Source organism: Pipistrellus kuhlii, unplaced genomic scaffold, assembly GCF_014108245.1.
Source record: "Pipistrellus kuhlii isolate mPipKuh1 unplaced genomic scaffold, mPipKuh1.p scaffold_m20_p_4, whole genome shotgun sequence".
Classification (NCBI taxonomy): Eukaryota; Metazoa; Chordata; class Mammalia; order Chiroptera; family Vespertilionidae; genus Pipistrellus; species Pipistrellus kuhlii.
The window spans coordinates 5,083,784-5,097,734 of NW_023425540.1; the positions used below are offsets into that span (position 1 = coordinate 5,083,784).

The following is a 13,951-nucleotide window of genomic DNA, read 5'->3' on the forward strand; positions in this document are numbered from 1 at the left end:
GAGGTGAAACTAAAGATAACACATCAAAGAGGAGGTTTATGTGGTTAGCAGAGCGGTTCAGCGAACCACTAGCCAGTCACTAGCCAGTAGTGTATGTTGTATCATGTTGAAGATACATCACATGCATTTCAGGGTCAATATCCTTTACCTTGCAGTTTCTCAAAATGGGTTTTTCTCTTTGTTCCTAACCACTTTGCCACACTAATACTCTCCCTAAAATAGAAATATGTAACAATCAAGGCCTTCAGGGATTCCTCACTGCCTGCAATGAATACACCATTTCATAAACTACAATATATTCTGCTGATTGCTCATTGCCCGTACGTTTACTAGTCGCTCAAAGAAATGTGTCCCGGGTACAGTTACAGATGGCTGCAGTGGGCACACGTGCCAGCACAGTGCTGCCCAAGTTTAACCCCCTGCCCACCGGTGTCAGCATCACATTGGGGTGAAGCTCAATAATGTTTTCTGGGCCGCCCAGGTGAGTCTCATGAGCGCTAGTTTTAGAAACACTTTTCCAGAGGACTGAAAGGGAGGGGGCCGACTTTCTTCTCTCAGTGGGAACACCTCCTGGCAGCTGGGATTCTGAAAGCCCCTCAAAAAGTGCTGTGAACGGAAGGGACAGGGCTCAGATCTGACTCCTAGGGATCATTAGCCACGATAGCCTACAGCCCTTTTGAAAGAAGCAGCTTCAATATTGTGAGTTGAGTATATTTAACATACACATTAATGTGGTTGTGCATAAATGTACTTAAAATAAAACTATTTAGTTATATTTTATAAATACGATATATTTTTATGTGTAAGTATATATTATATATAGTTAATACATTATATATGTTGTTACACATATTAGAAGTATAGTATATATAATACATGTTACATGTATTATATAGTTATATATTATATATTGTCATATATTATATAGTTAATATATGTTATGTATAACACACACATATATAAAACAAAACTATAAATATATCTAGCAGAACTGGTGTTATAGCTAAATTTTAATATTTAAGCAAGACTTTCAGTTTAAGTAGACATGACAGAATCTTAAATTTACAGAATTAACCAAGTATTGCATACATTCATTTTCCACATCAAAATTTTTAATTGAAAATCTAAAAATATGAGGTAGTTGTATATTTTAACATTCTGGTAAATATTATATATTAGCTCAGTGATTGAGCATCAGCCTATGAATTAGGAAGTTTAAAAATTATTATAGAAGTTATAGGAAAGAGGGAGCTAAATTCTAAGAATAAATATGGGAAGGGCAACTCATGATCTCGGGGGAAAATAAAAGTGGGAAGAAAAATATTTCCAGAATGTATCTTAAAAGTTGTTAGTCATGCATTAGTGACGACAGACAGAAGGCAAGCACTCCTGGCAGCAGAAATGTGAGGAGTCTGTCTTAGCCCTGGCCCTCTTCCCTAGTCGTTGCCATGACTTTGGGGCACTTGGTGTAGTTATTCCAACTTTCCTAAAGCCTAAGAACTACATCACTAACAACTCTGCTTCACATGACATGTGTCTTGGGTAAGACCGGTGGGTGTGGTGACGAATGGGGGAGAAAGGGGAGGGCTCTGACAGGAAGCACCTTCCAGCAGCTAGCTTCAGGCTGGAATGCAGTGGCTCACAGCCTGGCATGTGCTGCAGGCCCACAGGGCTGGTTAGAACACACCCTGGATTAGGGATTCAGCAGGTTTGAGAATGGGCTCAATAGTCTGAACTTCCAACCAATTCCCAGAAGTGCTGGTGTACTGGTTTGGTGCACACTATTTGAGAACCGTTATTCTAATAGAATCAGTAGTCATAAGGCCAAAGCACTAGATAGACACTAGGAAAAACAGGATTTCCCTGGATAGTTACAAGTTTATCACCTGCTCAAAAATAAATCCTCAAGGATTATAACTGAAAAAAATCAGTAGTTGGAGAAAACTTTCCAAGGATAAACCCAAACCTCAATAAAATTTAGAGAGTGTTTGTGTGCCTATTTAAGGATTGTTGCAGAACCCAGTATTATGCGAATGGCCTGCTCAGCTAGCCTGTCTAAATTTTGCTATCAACATCTTTGGACTAAATGAAAAATGAATATTGTAAATTCAAAATTTCTGCCTACAGTAAAATTTAAAATAAGAATGTCTAAATGTCTAAATATTTCTTATCCTTGTGGAAATAAGAAGATAAAAGAATCTTAACCTCAACTGTTTTTTAACCTCATTATAAAACAAAGTAGTAAAAAAGAATTCATTTGGTAAATGTGTTGTTTACTAGCCACCTATTAAAAACACATTTCTATTAAAATTGTTCTCAATTTAGAGCACTTGATGTCTGGACCAGCTGAGATTTTATTTTACAGATGAAACGTGCGGGTAAAAACACAGGCGGGTAACTAATGAAGGCGTTCTAATTTAGCCTGAAGAGACTTGAAGTTCCCTGTGATGGCTTGTACTGCTACTGACGGGCTCATGGACTGGAGCTCAACCAGGTAACCACAAATAGCATCCAGGCAGAGATTTGTAAATCTTCTCCTGCAAGGCAAAGACACCAGATAACTATGTGCATTTACAAACATGTTTCCCCTCCAACTTCTGCTAACCTTCCTGATACTCCCTCATAGAAGCGCAAGGATCATTCGATTTAAGTAAATGGCAAGCAAAAAAGGAAACAAAGGGGGTAGGTGGATTACCACAAAACCACCATTTTTCTTTTAAAGATGATTATAATGAAGAGGCAGTAAAGGGTGATTCCATAAAAATTATTTACAATCTTTTGGCCTTTTCAAACAAATATATCTTAAAATGGCCAATAATATCACAAAGTCATAAATAAACTGTCCTTGGTCACTAATTCAAAACAGAAAGAAATGAGAAGTAATTCTTAAAATATATTCTTTCACTTGTAGAAAAAAATTCAAGATAAAAGTTGAAAAATGGAAAAAAACTCTAGCCTTTCTTTAATATATGCTGATCAGTATCAAATAGTTCTTATTAACATAAAAATAGCCTAAATCTCCTACACTTCTTTATAATCACAGTATCTTCCCCCATTCCCTCCAAATTTGTTATCCAGGTATTTATTACAAACATTTAATAATGCAATATCTAATTCAGTTACCTCTCACAATTTAAAACCTGGCAAGGATTCTGAACGTATTTGGTCAATAGTACATGTAAACAATCTAAAAGGTGCAATGGCTTCTTGATTCTGTTCCAGAATGGATCCTACGGAGAAAATACACACTGTGAGTTATAAGGCAAACATGTCAATGGACTATTCAACCACTGATGTTAGTTAAAACAGCCATCAGAGTCCAGGCAAAATGAACTGATATTAAAATAGGTACTTAATACTATGTGGTTACTAAATTACTTTCTGGTTGTGATTAATATTTGAATAATATTGAAAACTGCACTGTGATGTTATTTCGAGGAACATCGGATGTCTAAGTCTGCCCTGCAGAGCATGTACATGTCCTGTTTAGGAAGCAGAGGTAAGAGAAACAACCCATCTCTTCCCATCATCTGTGACATCCCTTTTACTTTGAACCTACACAGACTTAGTCTGATATTGTAAATGAGACTAAATTAGTCGCCTCTAGTTCTGGCTTTACCTGCTAACTAGCCACCTGAGATGAGCAGATTATTTAACACTAGAGGCCCAGTGCATGAAACCGAGCACTCGCAGGGTCCCCAGTGGCTGCCAGCGCATGCTCCCTTCCTCTGGCTGGGCCTCTGGCCACTGGCCCGGCCTCATCCCTTCCCCCAGCTGTCCTGGCCCCCGTCGAACTCCCAGTTGAGGGGACAATTTGCACCCCCCCCTTCTATTAAATATGATTTCTGCCCTTGTCAGAAAAGGGGATGACACTATTTGCTCATTTCTATCACCATTCATTGTGAGGCTTAAATGAGATACACAAATACCTTCTAAAGCATATGGACATTTCGATGATGCTATTATAAAAGACACGATCTAGTTCACAAGGCTTTATTTGGATCTTTTACCATCGGAAAAAAATTACAATGTATAGTATAATGACTGATTTTCAACCCGTGTGTCACAAAATGTTTTTGAACATGCAATACCTGACTATTTAGTCAGGAGCACTGACTTCTTTTTCCTTACTGTCAGATAAAAAAATAAAAATAAAAAAAAAACGAAACAGTCAACACAATGGCCATCTGGTATAAATGTCCTGTCTTGACCCATAACTATATTGGTCATAAAAATTTCATCTTATTCATGATCATGTTGCATAATAAGGTTGCATCTGATTGGTTAATTCTTGGAACCAGAAATCTTTATATACAAGTGTAGGCACCTGATTTTTAAAAAAAGTCACTTTGATCCCACCAGGCTGAGCACTGACCTATGAACCATGAGGTCATGGTTTTATTCCTGGTCAGGGTACATGCCTGGTTGCAGGCTCAATCCCTATTGGGGGGTATAAAAGAGGCAGCCCATCAACTATTCTTATCATTGATGTTTCTATCTCTCTCTTCCTCTCTGAATTCAATAAAAACATATTAAAAAGTTTTTTAGCCGAAACTGGTTTAGCTCAGTGGATGGAGAGTCGGTTTGAGGATGAAAGGGTCCCGGGTTCGATTCTGGATGGGGGCATGTACGTTGGTTGTGGGCACATCCCCATTGAGGGGTGTGCAGGAGGCAACTGGTTGATGATTCTCTCTCATCAACGTTTCTAACTCTCTATCCCTCTCCCTTCTTCTCTGTAAAAAATCAATAAAATATATTAAAAAAAATTTTTTAAGCAGTCATGTTAGAGCAAAAAGGGTAGGTAAGTACTATTATTATTATTATTATTATTATTGTAAATAAAAATTGTCAGATTGGCAAAAAATATTTTTTGGTGTGATGAACTTTGGAAATTAGTTTTGTGAGCCACGAGATAGAAAAGGTTGAAAATCACTGCTGAGAAAGACTTTTAAGCGCCGATATTTTGGATGAGGTTTCAGTTAACACAGCTGAAAGGTTAGCTAGGTAGCTTAATCGGGAAGGTTTAGGGAGTGAGGAGGGCCCATGGGAGAGGAAGGCATAGATGGAGACTTGAAGACGCCAGGGTGCTTATTTTACTTGTACAAGGACAGAGAAATGCCACAGGAAGAGGGGGTCCAGGCAGATGGGGACATTTCTGGCCTGAGCAATTAAAACAGCCATAAAACAAGGACAGACGGGATAGTTCCGGTCTGAGCAGCTGGGAGATCTAAGGCAACTCCAACCAGCAAGATAAGGCGGGAGGGGGAAGGAAGACACGACCATATGGGGCATCCCAAATTAAGGAAAGGGACCAATTAAAACTGTCAGACTCAAAGTCTGCACCCCAAGCCCCAAGTTTCAGTTATTTTCTTTTTTCTATTAAATTATCATCTGTGTACATATACCATTGCCCCCATACTCAGTTATTTTCTTTTAAAGTACACGATGATTATTAATGTAATGTGCTCAGCCTATTCTAAGAGCAAAGGATTTATTGTTATTAAAAAGTGATATTTAATTTTTATCATGATATATGGCAAAGCCACTCTCATTATTGGTTTTAAAAGTATGAATTATAATTTCTGATACTAAACCAATGAAGCAAATTTCTGAGACTTATACACATGCAATCAGAATACACCACTCCTATGTCTAGAAAACAGAACTTTAACTAACTAACTACTTTTATTTCATATTTTCCTTACCCGTGACTTGAACAAGTGATCATAGACTTCCAGCAGCCTGGGTAAGGGCACTCCAATTTCATTCATTGTCTGGATTACAAAGCCCACGTCCCAGCTCAGAGTGCAAACTTGCTGCTCTAAGAACTGTGCAATGAAGTCTGGGGAGGAAAGAAGATCAGATCAGGATGGTTAACTCTTTCCACAGCTGTATGAGGTCTAAGTGACATATAACAATGTGTAGGTTAAGGTGTACAATGCCATGACTGATCTGATACACACATAATGTAAAATGTTTACTGCAATAAGGTTAGTTATCACAAGCTTCATGCCACATAATTACTTTTGTATTGTTGTAGGACTGTTAACTCTTGATAATAAAAAGTAGGATGATCCAGGGACATGGAAGCATGGAACAGAGTGTGGAATCTCGGAGGGAAGGGTGAGTGGGCAGGAGGTAATTAACCAAGGACTGCGTATGCATATATGCATGGCCCATGGACACAGACAATGGGGTGGTGAGGGCCTGGAGTGGGGGCGGAGGCAAGCTGGAGGGGGTCAATGCTGGGGGGGGGGGAGGAAGAAAGGGGTCATATGTGATACTTTCAACAAAAAGGTTTATTAAAAAAAAAAAAAAAAAAAAGTAGGCCTTATTCATAAATGAACAGTTTATAAGGGGAAATTCTTTAAAAATTTTTTCAAAATAATTTTAATAAAAGACATATACCAGAATAAGCAAGTCTAGCAAGTCTACAGAAATGGAAAGCAGATTAGTGGTTGCCTAGGACTGAAGAAGTGAGAAGTGGCTGCTACATGGTTTATTTTTGGGGTGAGGAAAATGACCATTTGTGGTGATGTTTACAAAGCTCTGAATACACTGTAACCACTGAATTATACACTTTAAAGTTATTAAGAAAAAAGTGCATTATGTAAATTTGGGAAATACTGGCAGGTACAAGAAAATAGAGACCATTCCCAACCCCACTATTGGAGAGAACCCACTGTTGACATTAAACATATTACTGCAACATCCTCGATTTAACAGCTTTTCAGAAGAAAGGCTGCTACAAGTCATTTACTTTGAGCGTTTGAATGTGCTAACTCGTTTTCAGTTTTCACTTTCTACTACCTGTCGTATCATAAGATGTAACAGTAACATTCAAATTCCTATCATGATACCTGGGATCTGAGACCTACCAATGTGAGAACCCATGGGTAAGGGAGTCACTGAAAAGGTGACTCCCCTAGAATTTACCAAGATTTCGGATAGGAATAAAAATTCTAAAAAAAGACCATCTTGTTCTAGTTTGGAGTCTCCTGGAGCCTGTTTGCCATTTGCCATAAAAAGGAAGACCTCTTCTACCCTACACTTTATGGAGCCTGAAATTAAAAATCGGAGTCAAAGGAGAAATACCCTCAAAAGGAATTGTGTAGAATGTGGCCGTTTTAGTATTAAAATTGTCAAGTTTCATATACTTAAAATATATATGTGTACACATATATATGTTTTTCTAATCAATGAAATGTCAGAGCAGGTAGTACTGTACTTATAAGAAATAAGGGTATACTTATAATGGTTTTCTTCCTTATGCCTAAGAAACACTATATCAGAGATGGTTTTCCTGGCAGGTTTCACTCAGTGATTAGAGTTGGCCCCCAGACTGAAGGGTTGCAGACTTGATTCCGAGTCCAGGGCACATACCTCAGTTGCAGATCCCATCCTGGGCCTCGGTTGGGGTGTGAGTGGGAGGCAATCAATCAATGTCTCTCTCTCACATCCATGTTTCTCTCTCTCTCCCTCTCTCTCTAAATATCAATGAAAAAATATCCTCAGGTGAGGACTAAAAAAATAAATTTGTTGATTCTATTGTTTTAAAGCTGAAGAAAATATGATAGGTTGACAAATGATTCATAATAATTATGGCCACCTACATAATGATTATATTTAGCATATTATATTTTTTAGACAACTACCTACTATTTTAAAGAAAAATATGCCCTCAATATAATAAGAGGAGATGAATCAATCAGAGACCAGCCATTCACAAAAACACCAGCCATCTTAACAACATTATCCCCATGGTCTGTTAGCCAACACTATCCCAAGACAGATACGTGCACTTGGAAGGTCAGTCGAAGGAAGTTCCAAGCCAAGCTATTCACCGACAAACCCTGCTGGTCTGCGGAGGGCTTTCTTTTAGGAGTAGAACTAAACTGCGCAAAGATGCAGCTTCACTCTAAAGACAATTATCTCTCCACGACAATGAAGAAAACCATCGAAAGACCAGAAAGACGCAGACCAGCTGCGCTCCTGCTCACCCAAGGGGAAGAAGCGAGGTGTGCTCGCGTACATCTTGCCAAGGAGGACAATCTTCAGACTCAGGGCGTGCATTCTGTCTGAAGAGCTCAGGGCCACGCTTTCATTCAGTTCTGGAAGACAGATGACTTTTAACGTGAAGTGCTCAAATCGGCTATTTTATTGTTTCAAGGAATGAAAAACCCTAGAACTGGTGTTCACAGAATATAATGAGCAGATCCTGTATTCTGCTAGGTTCTGAGATACTCTCGTCTTACCAGGGCAGGGCCCGGAGATTCTGAGGGAGTCCCAGTCGCGCTTACTAAGCAGCACGAACCGAAATGACACCGAGTCCTCCCCAGTGGATCCTGCTCTGGAGGACCACCCTCCGCCATGTCCAGGTTCCCTCACGCACGCTCTGCTGAGGCACGTACAAGCTGCCTGAGCCCTGGACATCGGAGCCACAAGCAGCCTGTGTCCCTCCACCACGCCACTAAGTAAGGCCCGCTACGCGCACCTTTTCGCGCTCACTTACCTTTCTCTATGATATCTTGCCAAAGCGTCTGCACCAATATAGGGTCTGAATAACCGGCACAATGAATTATTGCAAGTTTGCACTCTGCAAGTTTAAACGGGTCAGCAAATTCCCCATAAAGCTGTAAGAGAAAATGTCAACGTTATACATCCAATCAGAGGTCAGGGCCCAGAAATTAATAGTGAAAAACGACTTGAAAGTTCAAAACAGCCGTAGATTTTATGTGAAGTTCCTAAGACATGAAATAAAAACATGATGCTGTAGTGCTGGTCACAGCTATGGATTAAAAGCGGTGAATGACTGGCAAGTATGTCCACACAGATTCAGCACATGTGCATTTTTTTCCTGGCTGGAAGATGTCACGCGACTTTCCTTTTAGAATGAATGTTGTCTGGCACAAGGTTTGCAGAATCATGGGAACACTGGCCAATCTCTGGGTGCCGAAGGGCGCCAAAGCCATGTCCAAGAGGGAATGCGGGAAGAACTGCCAGAAGACAGAGAGGCTTGGGGAGATAAAGAGGCTACTTGTTCAGACAAGAGCGAGGCCATCAAAGACCAGCTCGAGTTTTATCCAGGCCCCACTGACGCTGAGGGTTCTTCTCAGTCCCTGCCCTGGAGAGGAACTCAGCTTTCTCCAAGTCACACACCACAGCAGTGACTTGCCAGGGACGTGCTGCCCAGGATGGCGTACCTGACTCTGTGGAGGCAGGCTCCTCTTCCCCACGGAACAAAAGGCACATGCAGAAGAAACTGGGAATGTGTAGGTATTGGGCGACTGCAGCTTGACTGCCGCAGGAATTTCGCTGGGCTTTTCGTTACCTTAGTTATGTCCATTAGCTCAGAATCCAGCTGAGAAATTGCATCCTGAACAGAAGAATGATGCGAGTACTGCCTTTGTAGCGTGTCTTGTATCTGGAGTTGGATCCTAGCAACCTAGTTTGAACCGAAAAAAGGAAGTATGGGTTTCATTATGAAAAATCAATAGGAGCTCAAAGAAATGACTCCCAGTATCTGACTTCGTGTGCTCACGTTAATGTGTTAATGAAGACCGCTACCGTAACAGCCTAGCAGCTCTACTGAAATCTTCAACGTGAGAGATTGCACAGTCCTTACTGCCCACCCACACCGGCTCCTCCCAGCTCCTCCCAGCACTGTAGCCAGACCAATGGCGAGGCCTGCCAGCCTCCTCGCAGGGAGGGAGGTCTGAACATGAGCCTCAGCTCCCTGCGAAGGAACCTGTGAAAATGAAGCATAGCCAAGGCCTCTAAGAGAGGGAATGTGCTTCTGGCATGCGTTCATCCCTCCCTCCCTCTGACTGAAGAAGGAAAGCTGCAGGGAAGAGTAGACAACAGAACTTGGATCCCAAAATCAGGCAGGAAGAAAGCCACCTGTCAGGTAGAAACACCCACTCTGGGTGCTTGTGACTGAGAAATAGGCGTTTGTATGGGGACCATTATATACTTGGGGTCTGTCAGTTAAGGCCATTTAGCCTACTCCACGCCATGCATCTACTTTCCAGCTTCCAGAATAAATGGTGAGTGTGATACAATCTGCTCCATGTTGGAATAGTTGGGAAAAAACCTTTTGAAGTGCCATAGAGAAAAGTTTCAACTATAGCAATATCCTATGACCCAAATGCTGTACCATTTAACTCTTTTACACCTACGTATGAAAATAAATGAAAAATAAAGGCAGGAGAAAGAAAAATCAATAAAACTGTCTGCTACAGACCCCTCACAAGCTAGGGGAAGAAGGAAGGAAGATCATGTGACTATGCTGTCAGTGCGGACCAAGCTGAAGTGTCTTCTTCACTCACTTCCATTTTTTCTTCCATCTCATGAAGGAATTCCCCATCGGCAGCTGTGGAGGAGATGGCAGTGGAGCTTTTGGCACTAAGAATGGCTCGAGCAATGTACTCTAGTCTCTGTTGAAGTGAAATTTCTGTGCTGGGGGAAAAAACAATGATTTTTAGTTATGTGAATTCTTTTTTTAAAAAAATATATTTTATTGATTTTGTACAGAGAGGAAGGGAAAGAGATAGAGAGTTAGAAACATCGATGAGAGAGAGTCATCGATCAGCTGCCTCTTGCACACCCCCTACTGGGGATATGCCCGCAACCAAGGTACATGCCCTTGACCGGAATCGAACCTGGGACCTTTCAGTTCCCAAGCCTACGCTCTATCCATTGAGCCAAACCGGTTTCGGCGAGTTATGTGAATTCTTAAGGTTTCAAAATATAAGCACATCAGTCTGATGTACTCCTTTAGACCAAATGGACATAAAACACAATCTGAAACTTGAAAAAATTATTAGAGGATTTCTAATGAGAGAGAGCTAAAACCGAAGGCAACAAATAAATATTTATGTTTATATCTGGAGAATTAACTTCCAAATTTAAAACTTCAGTTCAGGATAGTAAACCGAGAACTCTTCTAGAATTAAATTAGGATTATCCCTATGCCCTGGCCAGGAATGGAATCATGACCTGGTTCATGGATCGACGCTCAACCACACCAGCCAGGCAACAGTATTTAAAGAGCTTTTCAGTAACTTAACTCAGTGTCAGAATACAGAAAATTAGTCTGGAACTGGTAAAACATTGAACAACTTTAAGTAGTTTTTGTCCTTTTAATTAAGAGTAGTAATAATTAACTCGTTGGTAGGAAGAATACAAAGACATACTTTAGAGAATTTAGAAGACAGCTCAACAGAAAGGTCTTAGGTAAAGAGAAAACTTCAGAGAAATTCAAATAAAAGCATACAAATTCTACAGATGTATAACCCGAATGAAGTTTTCCTTAAATTATGGAGCTACATGTAACTAGATGAAGCTGGCGTACACCATTCTTCCCAGCGAGGCTGCTCCGTACCTGTGCATGTCAGCCAGCTTGGACAGCACGCGAGCAGCACTGCCGAAACTCCTGTTCTTCTCGTAGTACCTCCAGAGCAAGTCCATGTAACGAACTTTGTTTTGATCAACCTTGGCCATCCGGGATAGATGTGGCTCCAGAAACGGGGACGTGAACTGGAAATTGTACAGTAACCCAGAGACAGTAACTCACCACCCACTTGCTCTTTACGTAGTAAATATAACATTTAAAGATAACCACAAGTGTTGCCTATTTTATGGATACATGAGCAAAATTATAATCCAACAACAGATAAATGAGAGGGTAAATTTTCCATTATAAATTATTTTGGTTTTATCACAGTTCATGAAAAGAGTTGTTATGACAGTTACTTAGGCTGATAAAAAGAATTTACTGTAATTCAGTTATAAATACCTTTTTTTAAAGATTTATTTTTACTGACTTTAGAAAGGGTGATAGAAATATCAGTGATGAGAGAATCACTGATTGGCTGTCTCCTGCATGCCCCCTACTGGGGATCAAACCTGCAACCAGGCATGTGCCCCTGACCGGAATCGAATCTGGAACCCTTGGTCCGCAGGTTGACGCTCTATCCACTAAGCTAAACAAGCAGTGGCCAATTATAAATCTTTTAATAAACCCTGAAAACACAGCTACTAAGTTCAGATTCTGAACTAAAAGGCATCCTTGAAATGATCAAATGCCATGTGTTCATTTTACAGAATGAGAAGCACAGACTTAGGGTGTGATGTCATAGCGACTTAACAATAGAGCTAGAAGGTCACGTCTCCTAATTCACAATCCAGTGATTTCCATCCCACGAAAAAACCAGAGCAATGATCTGCTTTACCCACCGGGAAATCAATAATACTGGAATAAAAAGCCTTTTTTTTTTTTACCTGTAGCAGTTTATCTGCAAGGTCAGCTTGGATTAGCCAATTATAAAGGGCAATGCTAAAGAGCTCATCTTTGGATCGCTGACACAACTTAAGCATCTGTTCAAACTAAAATAAAGAAAGAAAAAATCAGTATGATCAAGGGTCTGGACACCATGAACCCTGAGCTTAACCCCTGGTAAGAAATCAAGAATCCTCCAATGTTCTAAGAGTCAATACCTTCCCACGATTGTTAGGCTGGTACTATCACACAGAAGTGCTAAACACTCGTGTTTTTAGGATGAAAATACACGTGTCCCTTACGTGGTGTCCGGCTTCTTCGTTGCTCAGCATGTTGGGGTCAGAGGACAACACCGGAGGCCCAGGCTTCTTGGGCACGCTGGGGGACTGGGGAGCAGCCTTGCTCTGGTTCACCAGCTCCTGCAGGGTATCGGTGATGCACTTGTAACTGTTTAATCTGGAAAAAAAAAAAGGAAAAGGAGCAATTCCATTAATTATACAGTAACTGACTTATCTTCTTTAAGTACACACAAGAATTGAAAGACTATTTTGGAGAATATATGTGTATAGTTGGTATTAAAATTAATAGAAATCATATATTTTACTGTTTTATTGATTACAGAGAAGAAAGGAGAGGCAGAGAGAGAAACATCCACGATGACAGAGTATCATTGATTGGCTGCCTCCTGCATGCTTCCCACTGGGGATCAGATCCGAAACCTGGGAATGTGCCCTTGACCAGAATCGAACCCAGGACCCTTCAGTCTACAGGCCAATGCTCTATCCACTGAACCAAACCGGCTAGGGCTCATAATACTTTCACAATAAGTTTGAGAAGCATTTGGTTAAACATAAAAGGGTAAAGTCATAAAAATGAATGTTTTAACAAAAACCATGTCTTATTGTAGAATATGTATTTCCTTTATGGACATACACTTTTTTCTTCTAATAGTCTCTACTAATTTGTGAACATTTAAAAATTATCTTTTACAAAATAAAATACTTCACTCAGAATCAGAAATGGGATTGGGGAAGAAGCCAGTTTTGTTTCCAAGTACTGTAAGTTATTCTCATTTAAAATGGACGCTAATAGAGTCTCAAAAAAACCCCCATAGAATAAAACATTTGTAAGTTCTTAGAAATTTTTACCTAAGACAAGAAATTATACTCCGGATTCAGACCTCTGATAAAAGAAGTCGTTTTAAAGTGAAGCACAGTAAACAGATAATAAATAAACGAATAAAGGTAAAGTGAGGTTCCTAAGGGTTGCAGTTGGAGTGTTATCCCCCCGGTCCTAAGACGCACCTCTCCTGGAAAGCCTGCAGCCCCAGGAGGTCCTCCTCGGGCTCGCCGTGCTTGTAGAAGTGCAGCCCCAGGCCCTGCAGGTCCTTCTTCTCGGCGGCGGTGAGGGACAGCTCCACCACGCCCTCGTAGAAACGCACTGCCGGGGGACGGGACAAGGCGGAGGCACGTCAAGCAGGACACGCTTTGCTCTCAGCTCCCTTATAAAATACTCACAAGATCATTTTGTTTCTGATATACACTAGTCACTCTGTGACAATATCATATAAAATGTTTCTGAAGAGTCTATCAAAGAACAAGGCTGTAACATTTCTGAAAGGCAGCTAGTAAGTATATTTTCTTCGCTGGAAAAAATGGTTGTATTTAAAAG

General features: G+C 40.5%; 1 protein-coding gene across 2 annotated transcripts in view; it reads right to left on the bottom strand.

The window, feature by feature from the left end:
- Window positions 1-1,090: 1,090 nt before the first annotated feature.
- NUP155 (nucleoporin 155) overlaps window positions 1,091-13,951 on the bottom strand; it is a 42,059-nt gene continuing 29,198 nt past the window's right edge. For both annotated transcript variants that reach the window (XM_036410441.2, XM_036410440.2), the window contains 11 exons: window positions 13,585-13,720; window positions 12,583-12,736; window positions 12,283-12,387; window positions 11,384-11,538; window positions 10,329-10,458; window positions 9,332-9,445; window positions 8,513-8,633; window positions 8,001-8,111; window positions 5,706-5,842; window positions 3,124-3,230; window positions 1,091-2,537 (listed from right to left, as the gene is read on the bottom strand). In XM_036410441.2, coding sequence (XP_036266334.1) covers window positions 2,399-2,537; window positions 3,124-3,230; window positions 5,706-5,842; window positions 8,001-8,111; window positions 8,513-8,633; window positions 9,332-9,445; window positions 10,329-10,458; window positions 11,384-11,538; window positions 12,283-12,387; window positions 12,583-12,736; window positions 13,585-13,720 — 1,409 coding nt within the window. In that variant the 3' untranslated portion in view covers window positions 1,091-2,398. The remainder of the gene's footprint in view (window positions 2,538-3,123; window positions 3,231-5,705; window positions 5,843-8,000; window positions 8,112-8,512; window positions 8,634-9,331; window positions 9,446-10,328; window positions 10,459-11,383; window positions 11,539-12,282; window positions 12,388-12,582; window positions 12,737-13,584; window positions 13,721-13,951) is intronic.